Source organism: Ambystoma mexicanum, chromosome 9, assembly GCF_040938575.1.
Source record: "Ambystoma mexicanum isolate Mex_15411 chromosome 9, UKY_AmexF1_1, whole genome shotgun sequence".
NCBI classification, from domain to species: domain Eukaryota; kingdom Metazoa; phylum Chordata; class Amphibia; order Caudata; family Ambystomatidae; genus Ambystoma; species Ambystoma mexicanum.
This window is the reverse complement of record NC_090931.1, coordinates 365,975,061-366,002,423: the sequence shown is the minus strand read 5'-3', so window position 1 is coordinate 366,002,423 and position 27,363 is coordinate 365,975,061. Positions and strand designations below refer to the sequence as shown.

The 27,363-nt window shown below is 46.0% G+C and overlaps 1 protein-coding gene across 4 annotated transcripts in view; it reads left to right on the top strand.

Annotated features, from left to right (window-relative positions):
* Positions 1 to 23,560, top strand: part of LIMK1 (LIM domain kinase 1) — a 340,745-nt gene extending 317,185 nt beyond the window's left edge. For all 4 annotated transcript variants that reach the window (XM_069614802.1, XM_069614804.1, XM_069614803.1 and 1 more), the window contains 4 exons: positions 345 to 501; positions 3,101 to 3,156; positions 12,842 to 12,999; positions 17,694 to 23,560. In XM_069614802.1, the coding sequence (XP_069470903.1) occupies positions 345 to 501; positions 3,101 to 3,156; positions 12,842 to 12,999; positions 17,694 to 17,856 (534 nt within the window). In that variant the 3' untranslated portion in view covers positions 17,857 to 23,560. The remainder of the gene's footprint in view (positions 1 to 344; positions 502 to 3,100; positions 3,157 to 12,841; positions 13,000 to 17,693) is intronic.
* Positions 23,561 to 27,363: the final 3,803 nt, after the last annotated feature.

Here is a 27,363-nt window from a genome sequence, read left to right as displayed (position 1 = left end):
TGATGTTGATTTGGAGGGAGGGTCATTAGTTATGTCAGATATGAATACACGTCTGTACCTTGGGGTTTTGTAACGGTGCTGCCTAACTGTGACTAGCTGAGCCTTTTAGGCCATATTCGACTGCGTGATCGTAACTGGTTGTGATTGGTATCATTGCAAGGGCGTGTGGTTAAAGTGACTGGTACATAGAAGAAGATTGGCAGATCATGATCACTTCGGCCTTTTTAAGCTCAAATGTGAGCTACATCCTGCCAAGCCAGGGAACGCCCCCACCACCCATGCCCAATTTATGTGTTCCATGGCAATACTTTTTCTCTGTCTGAGAGCCTTTCTTTTGTCTTCAGAACAAGAGTGTGGTGGTGGCAGATTTCGGGCTTGCTCGGCTCATGGTGGATGAGAAGAAGCAACCAGATCATGTGAAAAACCTGAAGAAGGTTGATCGCAGGAAGCGCTACACCGTGGTGGGAAACCCCTACTGGATGGCACCAGAAATGATCAACGGTAAGGAATCTGAGTAGAACAAGATGGGCAACTGGCGGGCTCCAAAATAGGGTGGGGACACAATGAAATGGGAAGGAAGCACTGAACGAGTGTAGCTGCAAACATCTGCACAGGAGGCACTGATTCAGGCATCTTTGCTGTCCGTTTATTTCCATTGGCAAAAACAAGATGGCGGCATTCCCGCCCTCCCTCCCAAACAGTGGAGTGGAGGGAAAGGGATGCCATGGTGGGGGGCAGAAGGGTGGTGGTAAAAGGGTATAGAGTGCGAACCCCTGTTAGAAAAAAACAAAGGGAATGTCGCTGGTTCTGCTAATACCCAGCGACCTAAAGCTAGTAGAAAAGGAGCCTAGAACCAGGAGATAAATAGGTACCAATGCGACAGAATGAGACATTCTGGAGGATGGAGACAGAGTTTGGAAACTAGTCCATGCGGAAGAGGGTGTGGGCGAGAGCCTCGGGATAAACAATTGAGAGAGCAGTGGGAAAGAATGGGACGGAAGGCATTTGGGTTGCAGCCTGAGAAGAGAGCATGAGGGCAACATGGCACGCTAGGGAGGAAGACCTACTGTTGCTAAGGATAACGAAGTTGTTCAAAATGTCAGATGGGTCTTAGTTTCCTCAGGGAGCACCAGGATTGCAGAATTTGTCTCGTGATTGATGAGCAAGTATTTGTAATCTTCATGGTGGGAGTGGCAGCCAAGGGTGGACTAAAATAATGCTCAAAGGGGCCCCATATTACACAATTTCAGCAAGGCCAACCCTTTTCCTATGGAAATAAAATGGGTTGCCACCCAAAGGAGGCCCAGGGTGCAGAGGCCGTCCGGGAAGGCTCCCGAGTTCCCTCTAGGCCAGTGCAGCCTTGCCAGCCCCATCAGGGCAAGAGTATTGCAGCTGGCTGGCCTGCTTATCTCCTCTTCATCTCTTCTCTTGTGTGGGAATGTCTTCTTTATCATCATTGGTCGGCTTTCCATTCCCATTGCCACCAGATCTGCACCATGGCTCCCGGCTAGCCTCTCTCTGCTCTAGATCAGCTTCTCTGGGGTCTGAAGGTTTGGGCCCTAACCGTATCTGGCCCCAGGACCACAAGCATTTCAAGGGTCATTCGCCTGGCATCCTGGCTTCCCGCCAGCCGCGGCCTCACTGATTCCACTTTACTCCCCCAGAACCTCCTCGTATCCTCTGGCCATCTTAGATAAGGCAAAGCTGGATTTCTTTCTCCGGACCTCACTGTCCACCACCACCACCACCACCTCCTCCTCCTCCTCCTCCTGCTGCCTTTCTCTACCTCTGATGTCTTCGGTCTCTCCCCTCCTTCGACTTCTGCGCTTTCCTCTACTCACCCCTTCTAACGCCTTCCTTTCCCTGCTTTTACCTTCTTCCTTTCTCCTCCTTTTCTGGCCCTAGCATTTATTCCTCTCCTTCGTCCTACTCACTCACTCTCTTGTTCCAGCTTCTCTCTGTCGCCTCGTCTCCAAACTCCCTCACCCTACCCAAATGCTTTTTCCCTTCTATACTTTAGGCCTTTTCTTAATTATACTAATGGCGATCTGTGCACGGGCCCCTGTGCAACCCCATTATCTAGGCTTCTTCAGATAGACTTAGCTTCGCCCCTTCACTTCAGTCACCAGTTGGGTGCTGAGGATTGGCGACCAAACCTTATAGCCATTGGCCGTAGTTACAAATAGTGGGGTTGCCATTTTAGAAAACGGTGGCTGCTGGACTCTGCCATGGCTCTCTCCCCACATCCTGCATATGCCATCTTGTCTCTCCCTGCTTCATATTTTTGTGGCCCGGGCCATTACCACTGTCTACGTGCATGCGAGGTAACCTGCCCTTGGGCGGAAATTGCAAACCATGCTCTCGTGTTCCCGGAATCCTATGTAAACCGTGTTCTTCTTCCTTCTCCAGCAGCATGTTGTCAGACCCTTGACAGAAGCTGGAAATAGGGGAGAGGTTCTTGGGGATCCCCCGTGTACCTCCTCAAGGGTTGGTATCAGAGAGAGGGAGACCTTTGAATCCCTCGGGGTCCATCTCGCCCAACATCCCAAGCTCGTACGTAGGATTTCATCGCTGCACCCACTGCTAGCCAGTGAGCTGTGCAAGGCAAGGAGCACTTTGGGGGAAAGGAATTGAGAGACTGGAAAGAGAGACTTTAAAGAAATTTCATGGGCAGAGCTTAGGTTATATTTAGAATAGCGCAAGGGATGGGTGCGGTAGAGTGAGCGAAATCAACGTCATGGGAAAGCTAGGACGGGCAGATCATTGGGGAGCATGCGCTGTACACCATGGATGGGAAGGAATAAAGAAAGGTAGATTGGGGGAGCGGAAAGAAGATCTATGGGGTAGTTATTGGGGACAGTAATTATGGCTATCCAACAGGGTCTATAATGATTCAGGTCAGGGTTCTGCAGCCTGCGACTCGCCAGATGCTGTGGACTATGACTACCATGAGCCCTACCTTTGACTATGCGGGCTAGGGCTGATGGGAGTTGTAGTCCAAGCATCTGGAGAGCCAAAGGGTGCAGACCCCTGATGGAGGGTATCCCCGGGGGTCAGGGACTGGCCTGTTTTTTGTAACGCCCTGCAATTTCTTCCACAGGAAGGAGCTATGATGAATCTGTGGACGTGTTTTCCTTTGGGATTCTCCTGTGTGAGGTAATTAATCCCCTTTCCTCTTGTGTTTACATTCTCATAGCGGTTCATGTGCCCCCTATACTGCATGGTAAGGAACATGCAATAACGTGCTACGCTTTGCGCTACTTATAACCCAACTCATGGATACTCGCCAAAAACTGGGAGCTCCAAACAGAGGGACCTGGAAGGAATGGAAACAAGTTCCTTTTAACACCTAATTGTGAGCAGCGAAGAAAAGGGATCTTTCTGAGAAAGAGTAGAAATTAAAATATTGGGCACATTACCAGGCTCGGGCTGGCCTATCGGCAATTCCCGGACCAACAATGCTGCTGTGGGCAAATTTTTTTGGTCGAAGGGGGGACACTTTGTTGACCTATGTGGGCCAGTATGATGAGTTACTTCACTATGCGGCTAGTCGTTTTGACCAGTGTTACTGACTTAATATTCTTGAAATTTCACAATTTGGATCACATTTTATCAAAAACCTGCCCTTTGGGTACAAGCCAAACAGTCTGTCACAAAACATTGCCATTTGCATCTGAGCCTTTTTTTTTCCTCAATTGGTGCCCGAGACAATGTTAGGCCCCAGTCTGACCCTGCGCATTACTACAAGAGTTTTGGGGGGCTGACAAGCGCATGAATAGGCTATGCCGTGGGAGTCCTGAGGTGGTGTCCAGTTTACACAAATGGTCTGAGAATAATGAGAGGTTTCATCTAGCCCTCCTCTCTGATTGGTGCCGCTGCATTGTGCTAGAAATAAAAGGATGGTGTTTTTTCATAACTGCACAGTAGCAAACATCCCTGAGCCTTTAGACAAACTCTATTTGATATCACCTTCAAAAGTTATCCTATAGTGCCGTAATCCAAATCGGTGTGTTTTTTTTTATGTGGTGGGTGGGTGGGAGGGTTGGTTGCAGGGGTTGGTTCAGTGGGATCAGTTCTCTAAGTGGGGTTGTTTGGTGTCAGGAGTTACTGATGTGATGCCGTGTGTGTCTCGGTCTTTGTGTTCCTATCAGCCGTTTGTGAGTTTCCATTGAAGGATGGGCAAGTCCTTAAGGAGCCCTGGGAAATTGTGCACTCTAGGGGCAATTTGTATATTGTGTGTGTGGGGTACCTGTAGAAATAAGTATGCACTGTGCAGCTGGATGGCATCCATTTTGCTTTCTTATTTGCACATCTGAAAACCGGGGGATTTCCCCTCGTACCTGAAATCACTACTGACTGCCATATCTTGTTATGGAAGTCACTTGCGGTCACAGATGTGTCACGTGTGCATGGCAGTTTCTAGCCATCGGATAATCTGGAATGGTTTCTACGTTTTCAGACATAGAGTAACGCTCTAGTTCTGGGATATTTCAAGCTCAAACCTTCCTAATTTACATAGGTGCTGAGGGCAGAAAGAGGACAATTGATAACGCTTGTGGGGCAAGGGGCAGGAATCACACAGTGGCCCTCATTCCGAGTATTGAGGTAGTCATGGCGCTATTTGCGCCATGACTACCTCCCATACCGGGTCCGGGTCCGACCTGGTTCAATGGGGACTTACTGGTCCATTCCGACCCTGGAGGGACCGGTAAGGCCCCATTGAAAAAGGCAATCCCCATTCCCATTTGAGCCCCCTTAGGACTCAATGGGAATGGGGAGGGAGCTAATAACGGTACCACAATTTGCTAGGCGTTAAGGGACCCGCTAAGGGACCTCGAATATGGAGGTAAGGGATTACCGGCTCCGGCACCCTTACCGATGCCGATAATCCCTTACCTCCTACCTCGTAATGAGGCCCAATATCCTTGCATGATTAATGAAAAGCATTCAAGTAAAAATGTTCCACACTTCACTTTCCATTCACTGTACCTACTCAACTGTGTGCCTTTTATGTCTCGAGGTTAGTTTTAATAAAGAATGTTTGCTGCACTGCTTCAAAATAACACTCGTTTTTTGATCGCTTTAAAAGGTTACTTTTTCTTTTTAGAAAATTGGATATACCACATTTGTTTTGACAAATATACGTGTCCTGGTGAAGTGCCAGTTGTGGTGAAGCGTGTTTGCAAAAATAGAACATGTATTTCTCGGGATTGAGAGTCTGCTTAGATTCACGTGCTTTGCATATTCTGCCATCCAGTGGTTCCCTTGGTGTATAACACTTGTTTTTTCGAAGTTGAAAAAATAGGGGTGTCAACAGGGGGCGTTGCTGTTACTCTATCCCTGTGTTATGTGCACAGGTACCCATAATCCCTCACGCATTGATGTCCTCAGATTGTAGTTTTCCTCCAACAGTTGACAGCAAGTCTTCTCAGTATAGAGAAGCATTTTGGCGCCAATAGGTGTGTGGTCGCCAATTTTAACACTGAAGTACTGTCGGATTATAAAACCTCTCGACCTCCACTGTGACCAGGCATGCCAGTAGGGAGAGTGCAGGGCACAGATTATTCATTTAATACTTTTAGAGGCCTAGAGAATGTCTCTGTCCCATTACACTAGTTTCATTAGGGCGGCGTCGATTCCCTGAAGCAAAAATGGAAAATACACCTTTTACATTTTGTAATTCAAAGTTTCCCTGGAGAGATGCCCATAAGGTGTGTAACTGCTATCTCCCACGAGACTGCTCCTAGGATCGGTGCCGGGCGTGCCTAAAATTCAAACCGAAGACTCTTCGGAACGCTGTCAAATGCGCGAGGCTGTGTACGCCATACCAGAGGAATCGAAAGCAGCAGAGTCTGACGTTCAGACACCAGAACTCAAGGTCACGGTATCAGATACAGGAATAGGAGCCAGCCCCCAACAACATAGCAAGGAGGCAGCTTCCAGGAAGGCCTTGTGTCTGATTCCCAGTTCCAACGGTTCGACCTCAGGGTGAGTCAGGGAGGAGTCCTCTTGTAATCGTGATGCCATAAAATCCCACAAACACAGGTACTGACACTACTATCTACTGAGTATAGGATACAGCCCTTTTACATAGCTTGGCCATGTAAGAGCTCACTCTTTTTTTAATTGATCTATATCACAAGACAGGGTGGATAAACCCAAGGCTACTTGTATAACCAGCCCTACTGCTAAACTCTATCTGTCCCTCAGGAGGAACTCACCTTTCCCTGGATCCACCTGTCCCTAGGTATCGCTGGTGGGTCGCCTATCTAATCTCCATTGCGAGGTCCTGAAGAAGGTGGCACACGGAAACCTGTCGACCGACCATGCTAATTGATATACTTTTTTAATAGACAGGGATACATCGAATGAGAACTGGAAGACTACCAGAGGGGTTTAAGTAACACACCTAGGTGGTATTCTTTTGACAGTTAAGTTTGGGATACTTCTTTCAAGACAGAGGTAGAATAAAGTTGGATAAAGGCCCTTTCTCGAGGTATCCTTGCTTTGAGAGAAGAGTAATTCTCCATCTTTTTTGTTACACAAGGGGGAGCCAATAGACCCTGTTGTCGTTTTATCATGGAAACTATAGCTTTTTATTGAAATTATATGGTATATTAGTTCTACCTGAGGGACAGATATAGTTTAGCAGTATGGCTGGTTATACAAGTAGCCTTGGGTTTATCCACCCTTTTTTGGGATATACATGTACACCCCAGGAGTGGAGGAACCCCATTATGGGGTTGGGACCATAGAACAACTTGTGTGTTAGAGCTCACTCCTTGACACCAAAGAGAAAGGTCAGTGCAATATTGTAGAGAAACCATGTCCAAGGTGCTGTCTTTGATGAAGAAACATGAGACAACATCCAAAAAGACAAGTGCTGCAGAAAGTAAGCATCAAAAAGGTACAGAAATCGCACTTTCAGGCTGATTTTCTTCCAACCTGAAAGTGTGATTTCTTCCACTTTTTGGACCATGAGGAATTGTAATGTACTGGGTATACAGACTCAGTGGAGTAACTTTGCGGAAAAAGTTGGGGGGGGACATGTCATCTGAAGAGCATGTGCCCCAGCCTTATGAATGGGGACAAAATGGTGTGCCATGAAAGTTGGGGCGGACAAACACCCCTGTCCCCCCCCCCTAAAATTACGCCCATGTACAGACTCAGATCAAGACCTTGATACGGATAATTACATGACGCCATCTCCGGATGAAGTCGAGCCCCCGGTCACTTCATCCTCAACAGAGGATAATTTCCAATATAGTGATTTACTGAAAAGGGGAGCTGAAAGATTTGGTATCCTCACAGAGGAGCCCAAACAAGTATGTGGGTTTTATAGAAAGCCCCCTAGAAGAGAAAAAGCTGGTGGCCTTGACGCATATGGAAGCGTGTTCTAGGGGGCCGACCGTAAAATCATTCAGCAAGATAAAAAAACACACCAAATGCCATCATCAAGAACAGTCTAGGTGCTGCACGGCGTAAGGTGTTGGGGGGCAGCTGTTCTAAAACGTCATGCCTGGTTGAGAGGATCAAGTTTCAAATTAGACAGGCAATCGTATTAGACAAACCAATTGAGGACACCACTCCATTCGGCAAGGCAGTGGCCTAAACACTGGAGAGGGTTAAACTTCATGGCACACTACAACTCTGGGACAGATGTCGGGCTTTTCTTTCCAGCCAAGAGGTGCATTAGGTAACCGCTGTTGCTTATGGGAAAATACATGCTCCCAACCAGCAGCACAGTTAAAAAAACTCAGGGTTCCAATTGGTTTTTAGGCACACAACAGCATCATATATATGTGTCCCCATTTAGACCACAGTGTAGAGGAAGGCACAGGGGAAGAGTAAAAACCTCCAGAGGAGCATCCCCCTCCTCCAAGCAACGACTCAGTGATCACTGTCCCCTCCTATTGCACTCCCGTAGAAGGACGCATAACATTATTCACTACATTATTCACTCATGCATTGGAGGGGAGAACATTAGACTAGTGGGTGTTAACAGTTGCAAAAGATATGGCATAGACTTGCTAAAAAAAAAGCATGCAAACCACCGCCGGGCAACAGAAATGGTCTGCCATCATCAGGAACCCTTAGAGAAAGAAATTGAGGCGCTTGCACAGAAAAGCGCGATCAAACATGTTCCTCTAAATCAGGTAAACCAGGGGACATACTCCTTTTATTTTTTTGGTGCCCAAACAAGACAAAACAAAGATGCCAGTATTAGATCTCAGACTGGCACAAAAATACATAAAACCCCAAAACTTTTTTTTTGAAGATTTAAGATCGAGAAATGTTCTTACCTGTTCAAGGTATTCCATTTTGGCGTAGCATCGGCACCTCATATTTTCACAAAAGTGCTTGCAGTGATAGTGGTGCATCTACTCAGGGAAAACATTCCTGTCTACCATTACCTGGACGACTGGCTTATAACAGGGGAGTCACAGGCAAACTGTCTGTACAACTCTCAAGAGAAATACCTCCTTTTTCTGGTTGGTGTTCAGCATAAACGAGATAAAATCAAGCCTAGTACCATCACACAAAAAAAGATTTCCAAGGAGCTATTCTAGACAAAGAACAAGCAATTGCTTATCCTTCCCAAGTAACCATAAGAAAGGTAATGAAATTATCAGGCATGATGGCTTCATGCGTCTACCTAGTCCCATATACACGACTGAACATGGAAAGGAATCGAGAGTCAAGCTCACAAAAATGGTCATGAGTGTTGGGGCGAATGGTACAATCTAGTGGTATTGTCAAAAGAGGTGGTAAGTGCTGTGCATTGGTGGACAAAAGAAAACCTCTCAAAAGCCAGGCCCTCCCAACAGTATAGACTACAGTCACAACGGATGCCTGGCTCATAGGTTGGGGAGCCATTGCCAAGAGATCACTTCACAGGGAACATGAACACAAAAATAATAAACACGGCAGATAAATCTGCTGGAGCTACAGGCATTAAAGATGGTTCTCCTATCTTTCCATACAAGGTTCTACAACAAAAGCATATTGGTCAATACAGACAAAACCACAGCAGTGTTATACATAAACAAACCGCAAGGAGCACACTCCAGGACCCTGCCAATTCTAGCCCAGGATATATGGCAGCGGTGCATCAAAAAGAAATGTACATTCAAGCACACCACAATCAAAATGACCTAGTGGACAGTGGTAGAAGGGTTTTCAGCAAAGCCAGATATGGGAAATCAACACAAATGCACTCAGGATGTGGGGACAGCCAACAGTGGATCTGATGCAACAGCCCAAAACCAGAGATGCCCAAACTTTCCATCCAGGTAACCAACACAAAGGACTCTAGGGAACACTCCTTGTATGAGTTGTTCAGGCATATTTGCTTATGGTTTTACCCCCAACACTGCTGCCCTGCAAGGTTGTGCTTACTACATAAGAGCCTAGCTCTAATATGAATGACGCCAGTGTGGACACGGCAAACATGGTACGCACATCTTCTGACGATGGCGGTCCAACCACCATTAAACCTCCTGCCAGTCCACAACCTACCAAACCAACAACATGGCAAGCTCACACACCCATGTGTGACTATGAATTTAGCAGCATGACTCCTGGAGCCATAGAATTCAGACACTTAGAACTACTGACAAGATGTATGGAGATACTAACACAAGATGCTTTTATTACAAGTGGAGGCCTTTTGTTATTTGGGGCACTCGAAAGGACATCAAAACCGCATTGAGTGTTCACCAATGCACATTGTAACTCACCTCTTTTAACTCTTAGAGGCTCATTACGAGGTTGGAGGTAGACATGGCGATATTAGCGCCGTGGCTACCCCCTTACCGCATACCGGGTCTGGGTTCCCTGAATGGGGAATTACTGGGCATTCCAACCTTGGAGGGTCCGGTATTTCCCCATTCAGGGAACCCATCCCCATTCCCATTCGAGCCCCCATAGGGGTCAATGGGAATGGGCACCATGCTAACAACGGGCCCGTTGTTAGCATGCTGGTCCTTTAGCAGCTCTCACTAAGGGTGTCTGGTAAAACCAGCCGCCCTTAGCGGGACCCGCTAAAGGACCTCGTAATGCGGCGGTAAGGGGTTAACGGCACCGGCACCATTACCGGCGCCGTTAACCCCTTACCGCCAACCTCATAATGACCCCCTTAGACTCGGTATTAGTCTATAACTCCCTGAAAGAACACTTGATGCGGTTAGCAACCCACACTACATCTCAGCATAAAGTGCCTTGGTGGAGTATTCCAATTGAAGGGGTTTAAAGAATTCATCCACCTATTGCCCTTCCACCCCCCCCCCCGGTTGGGATCTTAATATCGTGTTAAAAAGACTAATGGGACCACTTTTTGATCGAATGCACAAGGGCACCTTCAAGAGTTATCTCTTGCAAGGCAGCTTTTCTGATAGCAGTTACATGTATGTTAATGTTAAAGGATATTTGTACCGCGCACTATCACCACCGGAGTGGTTCCCTGGTGCTCTGGCAGCTCTGAAAGAGGGAGGGAGGGAGGGAGGGAGGGAGGGGGGGTGAGTTAGTGGGAATAAGCTGGAAAAGTGCAGGAGAGCAGTGATGTGCTGATGGCAGCCTCAGCCTGGTGCGTCAGTCGGCTGGGCTTGGGTTGTTTTACGGTCGGTAGTCGTCGTGTGCTGTTGTGCAAGTCTATGTGGGTTTTTTTTTTTGTTGTAGTGAAGTTAGTGCGGATTGCTGCATTTTAGGCTTGTGGTTGTGTTTGGTTAGAGTTTGAGAAGTGTATGCAGAGGGATGAAATTGTTATTGGATTGGTTATTTGGCATTGCTGTCCTTGCAGTTATGCCTGTCTGATGTTTGCTATCATTCACTATTCCATTGTTGCTAATTTTCGATATTCTGTCTAGATGTGAGGCAGGATAGTGATCACGATTCCAATCCAGTGTTGCACTTACCATCATTCAGTTTCATCCAAGTCTATCAGAAAAATAAGTGAATTTCAAGCATTGTGGCTATCTGAGCATTTCGCCACTGTACACAAACACAAGGTGGTGCAAAGCATGCATCCATGCTTCTCTCCTAAACACATTTGTACATTTCATGTTAACAATCCATAGAATTGTCCTCTTTTTTTCCCAGACCCTCAAAACAAGGGGGAAACGCATTATACACGCTGGATGTGCATAGAGCAGTCATGTTTTACTTGGATAAAACAAAGCATTATGCACAACAGTAATTTTTCTGTCTCTTTCGCAGTTGGCAGAGAAGGTAACCCAATGACCAAGGCCAACATTGCTACGTGGATCGTCAAGTGTATAAAAATCAGTTACTTGCAAAAAAGGCATGACCCTTCAAAAATAGAGCCCACTTAACACACAGCATGGAAGCAATGCTAGTCTTTTTTGCTAATATGGCACTGGAGGAAATTTGTATGGCTGCAACTTGGAGTTCAGTTCATACATTTACGCAGCACTACTGTGTTGATACACAAGCAAGATCAGATCCACAGGTGGGCAAAGCAGTACTTAAACATCTTTGTTCTACTGCCCCTGCTTGCCCACTACCTTCCTCAGATACTGCTTGATAATCTATGCACAGCATGTGAATCTAAGTAGATTCACAAGCCCCAGAAGGCAAATATTACTTACCAGTAGTTGTCTTTTTGATGCTTGTATCTGTATAGAATCACAGATGCCCTCCCTACCTACCCGCAAGAGGGCAAATGGACACTACAACAGAAGAAGTAAAAAAAAAAAAAATGTTATTTCGTTGCACACTCAAACCCGTACAGAGTTCATGGCAGAAACAGAAACAATCTGAGTTTGTTGACTCTGTGAGGGATTAAGGGTAACTGCAAACGTAGGCTAGGGTTATTTCTCGACTTCCAAAAAACAAGTGTTATACTCTGAGCCAACCTCTAGATGGCAGTCTATGCAAAGCATGTGATTTTAAGCAGATTCAAGAGCAATAGATGCAGAGGAATTGCAAGGTTATGGAGAGTACTGTGGGGTCCGCCTATCTATAAAATAAAACACATTTTCACGCGTCCACCATTTTTACCACCCCCATTTTAAATGTGGCACAGCCACATGGACCCAGAGGATCCTGTAGTGAAATTTAGTTTTCTTTCAACTTTTTCTCTGCTGCGCATACCAAGGTGCAATGAAAGGTTGATGGCACCATTTCTGTTGAAACCATTGATCGTGTGCATGTAACAATCTATCTACACATTTATGTTTCTATATTTAAATAGTTCTGCAGAACTGTTTAGAAGGCCTGTATGAATGCGCAATCAGGTATTTGTACAGTGGACGCAACATCCCTGCAAAAATTCTCCGAAAAGCTCGCACATTTTCTGCGAAGTCCCATTGTTAAGAAAGTCTGCTAAGCAATGCGTTAGTGGTCTAGTAGCCGCCTGGGGGGAAAAGGATGCACAAAAGAGCACCGCGTAGATGCCGATGTACAAAACGGAGTCATGCTTCCCCCCTGGGCAGCCAATAGACCATCAACATGGGTAAGTGGCATGGGGTAATGGGGAAGTTGGGTTGGGGGTTTAAGTAGGAAAACGATGGTGAAGGGGCCCGAAAATGTCAAATCGGAGGGGGAGAGGAAGAGAGCAAGCTTGTGGGGGGCGGTGTTTAGCGGGTGGCCTCTTCAACGTCACTCTTTACAGCCCGACATTCACACATAGAACTGAAAAATGACAAAAGGTTGTCAGAGTGCTGATTAGCGTCAGTAACCGAACAAAAAGCCTGCAACGTTCAGGTGTTCTGTCTTTCCTGTAAACTGTGGTCAAAGTCAAAACTTTATCGTATGTTCAATGATGTTGTGCTGATAATTTGCCCATCCCTGCCATTTGAATCCTTCTATCTATCCCTGCCAGATCATCGGGCGGGTGAGTGCTGACCCAGATTATCTGCCCAGGACCATGGATTTTGGCTTGAACGTGCGAGGGTTCCTGGACCGCTTCTGCCCTCCCACCTGTCCACCTGGCTTCTATCCCATCGCTGTCCTCTGTTGCGACCTGGACCCCGAGAAGAGGTGAGAACCCCATACAGCACCTTCCTGTCTTTCCTATTCACGTTTATTTGGCCCAGAGAACCTCATTAGGATTACTTCAGCGACATGACCCCAAAGGGCTCAGTTTGTTGAAATATGTCAGAACTTGCAGTTTGCACCCCCTTAAAGAAGTGTTGGGGGAAGATGGGGGCACATTGAAGTAGAGTAGCAGGTGCTTCAGTTGAAGTTCGACAAGCTGGAGCTTGACAAAGTTCTGTGAGCTGAGGTACCTTGGGTGTGGTCTATAACTGTTACATTCTAAGATTGATGGTGCTTCAACAAGGCGACTCTAGGCGCCTAACTGGGACGACACCAGCAGATGAGCACCAGTGGTTCCATGTTGGCCTTTACAATATTGGTAAACGAAAGGGATAGCCCTATATACTGGGAAGGTCCAAAAAGGGCATCAATAACTGGTACACAAGTGGGGTATGACCTTCCCGGTTGGATTTATTAGCACACTTCTAATTTCGGTGTGATTATCTAAACTGAAGAGGAGGCTCTTATCAAATTAACCAGGACCAACACATATTGAACCCTAAAATAGCTCCGGATATTCAAATATCTATATCCATGGCTGGCCTAATTGGAGTGAGAGGCACCAATAAGGAGAAAAATCCACAACTCTGATGAGCCACTATTTGATTTAGTAGCCACTAAGTCCTGGAGGCTAATTTGTTAAGAGCCGCCCCTTCAGTTTAGATAATCACACCGAAATCAGAAGTGTGCTAATAAATCCAGTCGGGAAGTCATACCCCACTTGTGTACCGGCCTTAACAATATTGACTTGGTTAGTAGAAACAAAGGCCAACCTTGCATGGCTGTTTGCCACCCGCTGCATGAATTCATGCACCGGCCCTTCACGCTAGTGATCCTGTGCCAGTACCCTACCGCCGTGGGTGAGGAAACGGCTCTTGACTTTTATCCTGGCTTCTGCAAGGAATACATCAAGATCTGTGGTATGGGCTCAAGTACTGCCTTTCCATCTCTTACCTGGTCGAGACAGGCCACTGATGTTTTGTTTTTGTTGGACCTGGAGTTTTTTTTAGATGGGAATGAGGTTGGTCTCCAGGTAATGTTGCTAAACAACACAGCATGAGTAAACATTGCTGCTATTAATATGGCTTTCGCCCCCGTAGCAGGGGGCGGACATTGCCGGTGACGGCCCGCCAGCCAGAGCTTCAGGGTTTCTCCGAGGTGCAAATGGTTTCTTTTTTTTTCTCGGGAGACTGTCTGCGCTTATTGCGCAATGCCGATCTCCTGAGGGGGCGGAGGGGGTGGACGCCGCCATAGGGAAAAGGGACAAAGTCCCTTTTCCATTTCTATGGCAGAGGTAGGTATTCTGAGACTGGAGCACATAGCTCCAGTCTAGCAGGTAAGTGGGGAGGGTGGGAAGGGGTGCAGAAGGTGTATGTTTGTTTTGGGCGGTGGGGAGGTGGGGAGGCAACATGGAGAGGCTTGCTTTTGCTTCCTCACATTAGAAACAATACAATACAATACTTGGTGCTAACCGGACAAAGGCCGCTGGTGGCTGGACAGTGGGCAGAGAATGTGTACTCTCGCCCACTGTTCCAGCCACCCGATTGGCTGAGCGCCCTTCCGCGCGTGCGAATCATTTATTTCTACTAAATATATGCAAACCATACATTGTATTTACCTTTATTTTGATACGGTTTGTTTTAATTTTTGTCATTTTTACGCTTTATTTAAAAGGGTGTGCCAATTAAGCAGGGATTGCACTTGTTAAAGTATTTTGACTCATCAGTCTTCATCCCACTTAAAGTTTGACAACTACTTGAATCTGATGTACCCGAAATGAGGCAAAACACTTCAGTGATCTTTCATTAAAAAAAAGTGACAAATACTGGAGCTGATGCTTCCTACTGATGAATCCCTTGGGGGAGTCCATTCCACTGCTGAGGGATGCCTGTTTCAAATGGCAACCAGTTCTCATCATGGCATTATTCTGTATTATTTCATGCAAAAGGTGACTCTTAGCAGTAACCATTTCTAGTTGTACATTTGCACCCTTACACATTCTGATCATGCCTGCACGCTAGGGTTTTATCACCGCCTGGGAGCTTAAGGTCCGTTATGTGTAAATGGCGGTAGACAAAATGCTGATACCCTGTCAGTCAATACTGACTTCCAGACACAATATTTAACATACCCCCTCGACTTGCCCCTTCCCAGCAGCTAGGTGCAGAGATTGCTCTGCACAGATCGATACCACTCAGCCTATGGCTGTCGAGCTCTGCTCATGGAGGACTTCCAGACCATGTCGTCAATAGGGACCTTTCCTTATGGATGCTGAGACTCCTCCTGGTGGCGTTTCCTGCAGTCCCATTTGTGCCCTACTCATTGTCTCGGGAGGATAGCTCAGCGGCAATGTGCTCGCCTTGGAAGCAAGACGACACGGAGCAACACAGGTTCGATCCCCGGGTCCGCGCTTAGAAACCTCTGGGTATTAAGCGTGTTATAAATAACCTATCATATCATCATTATCTGTTCTCTGACTGATCTCAACCATCTACGGCCACCACTACTATCTATGTGCTGACCGCATTAACCCATGAGTACCACTCCACGGGCGCACTCTTATCCCATGATATGGTTCTAGAGATATGGAGAGAGTTGGTTTATGCACCCGCACGGAACAGAGTTTGGAGGATATCAGAGGATCAGGATCATTATATCCAGCCAACAAACACCAAACACACCATTTAATAAATATAATAAAATCACGTGAGAGATTTGTGCAATCTGCTGAAATTATTAAGACTCCATTATGCTCACAACATATTAAGTTAACAAAGAGAACCAGAAGCTCCTGGTGATCCACAGTAATTTGAATGGGGCGAAACACGTGTAGAGGACACATGGAGGATTAATCTTTATAAGGACAATACACAATGCTGGCAAAAAGATAGTGTTGATCAATTTTGCAAAACGACTGCTCTTTACAAAGAACACAATGATGAATATTATGATGAAAAAATAATGTTTTTTTTGAAAAATAAAGGCCATCTACGTATAAAGAAATCAATGATGGAATGTTACACAAATGATTTGTGACTAAATAACAAATCATGATGTTTTTTTTTTTAATCACCATCTGTGGAAAATGTTTTGAGAAGATAAAATAAAATGTACTTTACTAAAAGGAGTAAGGAAACCACTATATTATGTGTCTGACGCATAAACCAACCCTCAATATCTCTAGACCCATATCATGAGTAGTTGGCCGACACAACACTTTGGGTTGTCTTTATTTTGCGTCGACTAAACAAATTCATTACTGAGAGACCATCGCCCATGAACTAGCACATGTCTGCAAATCTTTGTTCAGTATACACTCTTATCCTAGCTTTTATTTTTACTGGTTGGTTGCTTTATTGGCATTGATCAGTGGTGTTCCGAATGCTCCCGAAAGGATGCTTATGGGCTGGAACTAGTGTGAGATACAGGAGGACACTTGTAGAAGTGCCTGTTGTAAGCAAAGGATTAGAAATCCTGGTGTCTACTTGCCCCCTGTATCCCCAGTCAAGTAGTCCAGCAATGATTATCCAACCGTGTTCAGTCAGATGGATTTTCTTCATTTTAGGAGATCCACTTTAACTCACTCGGGTGAAATGCCTTTTCCATCCTGTAATTCACTAAGACATATACAGCCTTAAAGAAGCATATGTATCCTGCCGAGATGGTTCAGTGTGCTGAGTCCAGTAGGACCAAGGCTTATTTCAAACCTTTCATGGCCCCCGTCAGGGGCTTCCAGGTCATAGCAGAGGTTAGATGAATACGTACCTAATGATCTGATTGCCTGTTGTGGTAATGCCTTCGGAGTGTATCAAGCTTAACCTGTGAGACCCCAGGCACTGCATTCTCACCATAGAACGCAACAGATCATATACGGTCACTTTGAGTGATTAAAGCCCCAGTGGGGGCTACAGGGCTCTAAAAGCCCACCATTTCCTGTAGGGTGAGACTAAGCACCTAGAAGAGGGTACCCCGCTGGGGCCTGTAGTTTATCGCTATGGTATGATGTTCAGACCACTCTAGTGTGATCCCCCCCTTATACTGTAGTTGTGGACCAGAACATATGTGGATAGTGCTATAGTGTTCAGTCAGCTACAGGAGCAAGTTCAGTCCACTGTCCAATCGTATCCTGCACTCTAGAGCCTGGCGTGAACTCACAATCAACTGTTCTGCAAATGTAAGTGATCCTGCATAGCACCCTTCTGCCACTTTCTGTGGCCTCACTGCACATGGGGACAAGGGGCCCATTAGTGGGGCAGTGGGAGAGGCAGATGTGAAACCTGTGGTGTTTATGGGTGCATGTCTTACGTGCCGTGTCCCTGTGTGCCAATGTGATTTCTATGGGCTTGGTGGTGAAACTTGGGACTATGTTACTCATAGAGAAGAGCGCAAGATCTGATAGACTACAGCGCTTTGGGTCTGGTTAGTCGCTGATGTGGGAGCATGTTGCTTTAGCAGGTCAACCAAAGCCTGTTGTGCAGTCAACTATATCCGTTTGTGCAGAACTCTATAGTGTGGTGTGTACTGCATACGTCCTTTGTTCTGGGTATATAGTTTTATACACTAGGTTGTACTTTTTATTTAGAGGATATGTTATGTCTCTTTCAACATGTTGTGCTCAATTTTTCTTTTCTTTCCAGGCCGTCCTTCTTAACTCTCGAGCGATGGCTTGAAAATCTCCTCATGCACTTGGAAATTAGCCTTCCTCTCGGCTCACAGCTGGAGAAGCTAGAACAGGGGTTTTGGGAGACCTACAAGCGCGGCGAGAGCGACTTTGCTGCACACCCAGAAGTCCCCGACTGAAAAAGGCGGGAGATGGAAGAATGAGGATGGACAAGCTCGCCAAGCGAGAGAGAGGGACACTGGAAAGTGAGCGCACAGAGAGCCTGGCCACAAACACCCCAATATTCCAGAAGCTCCCTGATCTCCGACGTTATCAGAGACGCCCTCACTCCCTGCCCACCTGGAAAGAACCAGCCCCCACGCGCACCATGTGGCCTCTACCACATGCCAGGATGTGGGGCCTTTCGCCAGCAGAGGTCAAGCACGCCCAGTCCCTGGGAACCCACCCAAGACCTCTGTGTTCACATTGGGCATCTACACCTCAAGCACTGCTTTGGGGACATTTGAGGACATTGAAGGAAAATGCATGTGACAGGGTAGTGCTTTTTGAAAACTTTAATCTGTCCTTCACAATCAGGATATGCGCCCCCCATGAACCTTGTTTAAACCATGCTGTTTTGGGTGGTTAAACCCACATCCTTCACACAATTAACACAATTTCTCTGTTCTAGAGGGACATAAGCCAATATGTTGTAAGTTCCTATTGTTTATCTCAATCATGACAGTCCATGCTTGCTTCATATTACTCACATCTGCTGGGTATCCCTTCAGAACCCAGAGCAGTGGAGACAGCTGATCACTGTGCTTCAAGGGGGGCGGGGGGGTATCCAGGTGGCAAAAGCCTTTGCTTCATAAAAGGAGGGGGGTGCGCAATATATTCCAGCAAAGAGCAAGAGACCATTTCTTATTCTGTCTTTTGGGTCCCCAGAAAGGGATGTCCCATTGCGACTTGGGGGATCTTTGCCTTTACCTCCTCTGAGGCATAGGGTAACTGCTCTCATTGTTCAGGACATGTAACTATGCACCGCTGGGCTGTACTGATACTTACCAAAACAGAGCGGAATAGTGAACTTAGTCAACATGCAGTCAAATGGTTTGCACCAGGGTGACGGGGGCAGTAGTACCTTGTCTATTGTCAATCATGGGGTGGGATGTCCCATGGCAGTGCAAGAAACACTCGTCTATAATCCCCAAATATTGTGATCTCATTACCCTGTAATGACCCTTAATTCCATCCAGCATTGGCTGTTCCATCTCAGAGCATGGGGATTTCATCCTGAACTTTGCAATGCTTTTGGTGGGGTGTCCTATAAGAGTGTCATTAGCGTCCAGGGTTTGGCCTACAGTGGGCCATAAGATAGCTCATCAAGAAGAGAGAAGCTGGACTTGGCATTCTGACTGGGTACACCCCTTCACAGGGGGGCGCGCAACCTAGGATTGTAACCATTGTTGTAACCAACCACCTCACAGTCTGAACACCCCAGGTAGGACATTTTACCATATAACAAAGGTGGATCTCACTATAGGAAGTCTATGCTGGAACAACTCATCGGAGCACAGGGATGACGGCAGCACTAGAGACTCCAGCCAAGCCATCGGTTTGCAGGAGTTTTGGTACTTGTAGTTATGGGATAGAAAGTTCCAGAAGAAGCCAAAGATGAATCTGGGCTTCGGAGCCGTCGAAATATAATGCTCCTTTGCATGAGCTATGTGATCGTCAACGATACCCGTGCAAAGATTGTTTCCACCGAAAGCAAATCAGTATTTGACACCCAAACCCCCCCCTCCATCCACCCTGTCTTGGCATGGATGCAGCTTGCACGGGCAATCTAGGGGCCCCCTTCTGCTGGTGCTGTAGGCAGTTGCCTAGACTTGCCTTGCCTTTGGGAGTTCTAGGATGCAATGTGCCATCACCTGGCAAGGAGCGATATGTCCCTCCTGAGTCCCAGGGTGATCTGCCCCTTCACAGCATGGATGGCTCTGAGAATCCTTTTTCAGACCCTTGACTTAAGTGCTGCACACTCTTCCACCCTATGTCTCCAATCCCAGATTCCTCTCTCTCTCTCCCTTATGGGTCAACCTGTATGGCAGGAGGAGACAGGAGTGTGACATCACTGGAGCCTGTGCCTTGACATTCCTTGAGATGTTAGTGAGGGTTTTCAATTCCACATCAATGCGAGACACCCGGCCCCTAGCAAATCATCTCGGAGCTTTGCTTCCAGCGGCAGTGACCCCCCCGCCCCATCTCTGCCTATTCACCCCCATCAAATATGCCTGCGAGCAACAAAAGCCTTCCCAAGACATCTCGCACTCCCAAGTAAAAACTCATTGAGAAGATCTCACTTTTTGATGAAAGTTTACAAAGTAGTATGGCCACATTCTAGGGAAAGCAAACATCTCATTCTATTTAATGGATAGTGTCGCACTCATGCGTGACCTCTGATGGTACGCTTCGGTTTGTTAATATGTATGTGTACGTTTAGAATGTGAATAGTTTCCTGTACATTTGTCGACCAGTAAGTAAAAGCTTGCTGGAGGCAGCCAAGATGAATGCAGTTCCTCCCCTACCATGGGACCCTCGGTGCTGGCCACACTCTCAGCGCGATCCCTGCCCTGTCACAGAGTTGCGTGACTGGATCGCTGTCGCAATGAGAATGAAAACCCGCCACAGTTCCACCTCCTTGAACTGTCACAGGGAGCATACATCCATCAAAGTATTAACCCCAGTGCTGATCTCCTTAAGCATGGGTTCCTGTGATCTCACAGAAAGGAAAGACCCCACGTGAGCTCAAGCATACCGTGTGCCAGTGGATCCCTTGCAGCAGATGTGCATGTGATGTCCCTGTGCCAACTAATATCCCGCAGCTCATGGTAATGTGCCGACAAAGTGTGGGCGTATCGACTGCAGCAGAAGCGGACATGCTGTCCCCATGCAAAATCATTCCCCCCAGCCTGGGCCTGTCTTCCGTTCTACGGCACGACTTCCGGTCTGGGGGAGTAATGAGTATGACTGGATCTCCAGTCTTATTACAAGGGAGTTATTGCAGCAAGAGCTTCTGTGCTGCCAGATTGTGGGCACATCCCATGCAGTGGTGGCTCCCGTACTGTCAGGAGAGGAAGGAGGCGTCCTCTGTGCTGTCACAGTGACCGGCATTGGTGTACAGATGTTTTCTGTTGAGAAGCTGGAGCATCACCCTTCCGACAGCCATTGGCATAGTCATGGGAAGTCTCCATTTTCATTTGTAGTGCTTCATCTCTTGCCCACATGGAGACCCATCTGTTGCTTGCAAACATACGACATTACTGCATGCACATTCTGCCACCCTTTCACACACAAAGTCTCTCCCTCCCTCTCTCACACACAGCTCTTTAATGTATTCTCTATGACACATGCACACAGCATGTATTTCCTCATGGAAGCAGTGCAAGCCCACAGACATGTGTAGTGGCTCCATGACTTGCTGGTGCAGCACAGGTCCACTTGTGCACAGGCACCGCCCGCTCACTCCCAGTGAACCTGTATCAATGCATTGGCACCTCACACATGTGCCTAGTTGCTGCTTATTGATCAGGGCCTGGATGCCATGTTAAAAGCAAAGTGTGAGACCTGGCCATCCAGACGTAGATTGGTTGCCTACGTTCCCACACTGCCTGGTGTTGCAACACCTTGGGTGCAGGACCCCTACCTGGAATCATCTCGATGCCCCAGTAAATGATGCACCAAGTGTGAAAAAGGCACGCACCTTTCACCCATGCCTTGAAGGTGCATCCATTACTGTAGAGTGAGTAGTGTGCTTGACCTCCTTCTCAGAAAATGTGTGCATAGCATTCACCGCTCGCTGTTTGACATCAGACCCGGGAGGCGGAAGCAGGAGCCCAACATGTCGCTCAGTCTGCCCCACTCTTCTCCTGCATACCACCTTTGCTAGGAATGGAAACACCAACCACTTCTGAGCAATGCCGCTACTGTCCAAATGGTCTCCAATGTGGGTTTCCCATCTCCTGATTGGGCAGACCAGGGCTTATGAGGAGGCCATTTACAGGTTAGCCGAGACCTGGGACATTGTCCTTTGGTTTCTATCATGGCCTAGGAGAATGGAATCAGATTCTGCACTACTTCGCAGGATGGTGTGTCTGCTGGTTTGCCTCGAGCGAGCTCCCTATAGGTGCCATTTGTCGATTAGCACAGACCTGGGACGTTGTCCTTTGGTTTCTACCATAGTCTAGAAAAGTTAGTCCGGAAAAAGGTTGCATGTTATGCTCCACTTTTCAGGCTGAAGAGCCTGCTGGGTTCAAAGATGGAGGGAGGATATATAGTGTTTTTTTTTTAACAGTTTGTGGGTGGACCTTTAGTTCAACCTAATGAGGTAGTTTGACCCAAGTATATATACATGCATATTTAGGTTGGTATGGGGGTGGGAGGAAGAATGTAAGGGAGAGGATTGGGGGACGCAGTGGAACGCCCCATAAAAAAATAGTGAAACTACCCACAATTGGTCAAACTAAATGTCCACTTACAAACTCTGCTTGACGAAACCGGATAGAACCATGTAATGCACATTCCTGTTACACCCCCATGAAACCTGAACTGTGTCGGCTGGCAAGGGCTGCCAGGGTATCTCGTCTGACACTTCCATACATTCCACTCACAGAGCACAGATGGTCTGCTTTAACTTAATTTACTGTGAATTACTGTTCTTGTGTTTCTGCCCCAACCCTGAAAAATTCATTCAATGTCTTTGAGTCCAAGATGTGTGCTGCTCTAGTCATTCAGTGCCCCGGCCGATGACTTTTGGGAGCGGGTATAAATGGAGGAGAAAGGTGTTCCCAATATGCCATAATCTTCTCCATTGTGACAATCCTGCGGGAGTAAATTCCTGCTGTCCAACCCTTTTACTTTTTAGAGAAACTACCTCTTTGAAAGAAATTCCCTATTTTTGTGTCTTGTATTTTCTGATTTGTCTACTTTCTCTCTCAACAAATGGTCTGTTGGAAGTCACAAGGGGCATAAGACATGGCCACGAAGACACGCCAAATTGGATTAAATGCAATGTGGCTCTTTGGGAGTGGGCCTCCCACTTAGGGAAACCGTCTCCGGCTGGTCATCTCCAAGATAAAGTTATCCTAATGTTTATGTTTAAATATTGTCCCTTTGGTTTAAGACCCCCTCCCCTTCCCTTATTGTGGCACATCGTCCTGATGCGCTGCACATTGCTTGTTCATTCCAATCAATGCAGACGGAAGATCAGGGAGATATTTTTGTGTTTCATGTAACGCACTGGAGAAAGAGGACACTGCCATTTTGAAGAGGATGGGCCAAAAATTGAGTGTATACTCAAAAAAAGTTGGCAAGAGTGTGCAGAGACCACTTATTTCTCGAACCACAATATGGAGTGGGTTGTTTCCAGCCCTAAGATTCTGCCTTGGGGTTGCTCAAAACTATGCCTGGGGAAGGTGGAGCTTGCACCAAGATTTTGCCTGTGCCGCAGGAAGTCTGCACGCTTTTTCTGTACACAGAACCTCTCCCGATCCAAGAGGTGCCTTGCTTTTGTGTAAACTTGCACTGCAGGGAGACAAAACACACCGATGGAGTTTTGTTGGCTGCAATCCAAGTCGTGTTCATATTCACTTTATTTCGTTTACGTTTATGCAAAAAGAAAGAGAAGAACACGTTATTTTTTCATGCCGCACGGCAGCGCGTTGCTGCCCATTATACCTCTAGGCCTCCGTTCATAATTACAGGAAGTTGTGGTTCAAACTGTGAAGCGCTCTGTGCGCACTTTGTCCTGGAAGTAACCACGAAGATACTCAAAGAGCTGGGAAGGGCAAGTTCTGTGATGTATTTAAATTCAGATGAATAAATGTTGCCTTTCCGAGCCTTCCACATGCGGCGCCTGCTTTGTTGGAGTTCTTGTTTTATTGTGGTTCTTTTTGCTCGTACAGAGTCGATTCTAGAAGATAAACGTCATTAACTCGTGCTAGAAACACCTGTATACAGAGCCTCATCTAGCCCTATGCCACTGCCTTGCCTCAGCAGCCTCAACCTCTTTCTAGCACCTGTGTTGCACTGAAAGGTTTCCCCATAGAGCAGACTGGCACTGCATTTTGGTTCCACACATATTCCTTCATTTGGAACAATCTAAATATCTTTTGGTGGGTACGGAATCTGTGGAGTTTAATGTCTGTACATTAACAATAGGACTTATCATACCCGATTTTGAGAGGGAAGGGACTTGAATTTATAATTTGTTTGGGATATATTTATTTTATTTTCATAAACATAACAAGCAGTTACAGAACAATATATAACATGCATTAACAGTAAAAAATAAATAAAACTTAACTGAATATTTGTGTATTTGGAAATAGTCAACTAAGTTATAAACAACTCGAATTACATACAACTAATCGACCGAAAGATTATAATGCCCGTAAAAGACAAAATACTAAAAAAAAAAAAAACTCTCTCTCTCTCTCTCTCTCTCTCTCTCTCTCTCTCTCTCTCTCTCTCTCTCTCTCTCTCTCTCTCTCTCTCTCTCTCTCTCTCTCTCTCTCTCTTCAACCAAACATTTCGTTAAAGGAAGTCCACATCTTAAGATATCTTTCAGTCATATCCTTTCTACCAAACAACACCTTCTCAAAACTAGATAAAGCAGCATCTCACAAATCCAATCCTCCACCTGTGGCTTTTTCCATGTCTTCCAGACCTTCATTATTTGCTTAACCGCCATCACCAATGACTTGTCGATCCAACAACTATTTCCCCGGGCCACTGCACATCTGCCAGCCTTTGATAACAGTATTGCTAGTAACGGCCAACACGGAAATGACATACCCATAATTAAGTCTACCCCAACCAAAATGTCTTTCCAATATTCACACAGCCTCACACATTCCTGCAGCATATGTAACCAAGTACCCACACATTATCTTATATCAGCCGTAACTTGTGCATGAGTACCAGTGTCCAGTATAAATGCCCTACTACCTTCTGATGAATAAACCTCAAGTTCAACTCTAGTTTCACTTATACCCACCCCTCAATATAAACTCCCAATGATCAGATGTAACCTCGCTTTGCAACTCCGTCTCCCACTCTCTACGTGGCTTATCCCAACTCTCAACATATGTTGGTGGCATAGGCATCAGTTTTAAGAAAGTTGAAACCATACGTGGTGGATCATCAAAAATAGTACATAACCCAAGCCTCTTCTCAAGTGGAGACTGTAACAAACCTAATCTGTGTACCAGTAACCCCTGGAGTACCCTATATCTATCAAGTTCCCATGACTCTAAATGAAACTTGCGTCTCAAAGCTTTAAAAGTCCTCAATTTTTAATTCCTAAAAATATCACCAATTTTCAGAATCCCTTTCACAATCCAACTCTGCCAGTGTAATGTTCGATAATTAGCCTGAAATGCCGGATAAAGCCATAAAGAGGCCTCATAGTTTAGCCACAAATCCTGTTCATTCTCTTCAAACCAAGTAACCAACACCACCTGTGAAGTCTCAATCGATGGCAAGCTATTGCATCCACACGCCCTTCTTTTTGAGAGAGTAAACATTATCTAAATAATAAGGGCAAATGACCTCCCGCTCCAACTCCACCCATCCCGGCACTGCATTTTCTACTGAACCAAAGTAATATGCCAACATAAACCCCATCCAATACTACGAACCAGGATAGCCAAATCCACCTTCCTCCACTCCTCGTGACAAGATAAACTTAGGAACTTAAAAAAGAAATTGATTTACTGTATTGTGAAATTGGTTGAAACTAGTCAACCTTACACAAAGCATTAAACACACATTTAAAAGAAAAAATGAAAAGAAAAGCATTAATACAGTGTCTAAGATTCAATAAGATATAAAAATACAATGAATTCTCCATACACATATATAATTAAACGACAATTTAATTTATTCTCCAAACATTTAAACATAAAAAAGAACAACAATTACCCTCAGTTTGGTTCAATTAAAATTACCACCGCTGCTAAAAACCTAATAGAAAATTCGTATCAAAGTGCAAATTAGCAAACAGTAACATATTTAGGAGAATTTCACTATACCAGCCAAAAAAAGCAACTTCAGTGCTGCAATAGTTAAGTGTTTCCTCTCAACTAATCGGCCTTGAAAATAGTGTCATTATTTTCACATTCTACATTCCAGACAAATCTATTTACTAAATTCCGTCTCTGCGTGTGGAGTGCTTCACATTAAACCAAAATATGCTCTCGAGTCAGCAGTGTTAACGGGCCTTCACAATGACAATTGCCCACAACCTCTGCCTCTTTACTTTCCCTTACATTTCTGACCTTCTTAATCTCGCCAGTTAATAACAGATTTAGTCGTAATCTGAGAAATTCCTCTTGCCAATATGAATTGGGAAATCTTCTCAGATACAGGGGAACATATCCTAAGGGCATTGGAATGTTCGGACAGGCTCATAGAGATTGTATGAGCCTACTTTATCTGATGTATTTCACCAGTCAAGATCTCTCAACTTCAACTTGACCGTAGTGGGATTTGAGACCAGCAGATCCCTATTTACATTACATTCTCTAAGGATGAGCTCAGCCCCTTTCCCAAAAGCAGCCACAGGCACACACCCACCCCTTTCCAATGCGGCACCCAGATCACTATACAGACTATTTCTCAGAGGATTTAGAATAAGCCTGTATTGAGCCAGCACTGCCCACCAATATATGCATGCTAATGAATTCAGCCCTAACTCTAGACGAAGTGCAGAAACGGCCAAGCAATTTGGCAGGGCCATCGCTTTCCTCCAAATAATGCCCTCAATGTTTTCCCATTGAAGTCCCCAGGAAACGCACGCTATTTCTGTCCTGTACATAAGTGCTGGGACCATCTTCATAGTGTATAACTTCTGTACTGGCATGAGAGAGAATTCACAATATTTCGCCCAGATTCTCTTCATCTGGGCAGACAATTGTTCTGCTTTAGATCTAAGCCTCCCCAGAACCATTCCCCTATTTGGGCCCCAATCTATTGAGAATCCCAAATAAACATGACTCGTTTTTGTGGTCAGATTTGCTTGCACTACACATTGACCACACATTTGGTATTTTTGCAGAATCTCAATGCATTTGTTTTGGCGCAGTTTGCCACAAGCTCATTAACCTGTGCCTATGATTCCACTGCCCTAGCCAATTTCTGCAGCCCCAGTTGCGTTGGATCCAACAGAATAACTTCATCTGTGTAGGTCAGATGAGAGACCCGCAATTCAAGAGCCACAAAACTGGCATCCCCAGCCATTCCTCCAAATCCGCCAGATAGAGGTTGAACGGGCAGGGGAGTAGTACTCAACCCTGTCTCAGCCCCCTGAGTGCTGAGAATTCTCCCGACAGAGCCCCCTGCATGTTCAACCTCACCTGAATTACCATCCCACTGCAAGTGTATCAATATTGCCAAGCGGGAATGCAGCAAACCCCAAGCCTTAAGCTTTGTCCAAAGACGTGACCGAATTACTGTGTCGAAAGCCCTTGAAAAATCGATGGCCATTGCGAATACTTGCCCACCTGACTCAAGCCATGCTTGTTCTTATATACATGAAATTACCAAACCATTCAGAGAAGTAGAGACACCTCTTCTGAAACGAGTTTGGAATTTCCTTAGGCGACACGCTGCCAATGCCCAGGCCTCCATTTCCCGCAGGACCAAGC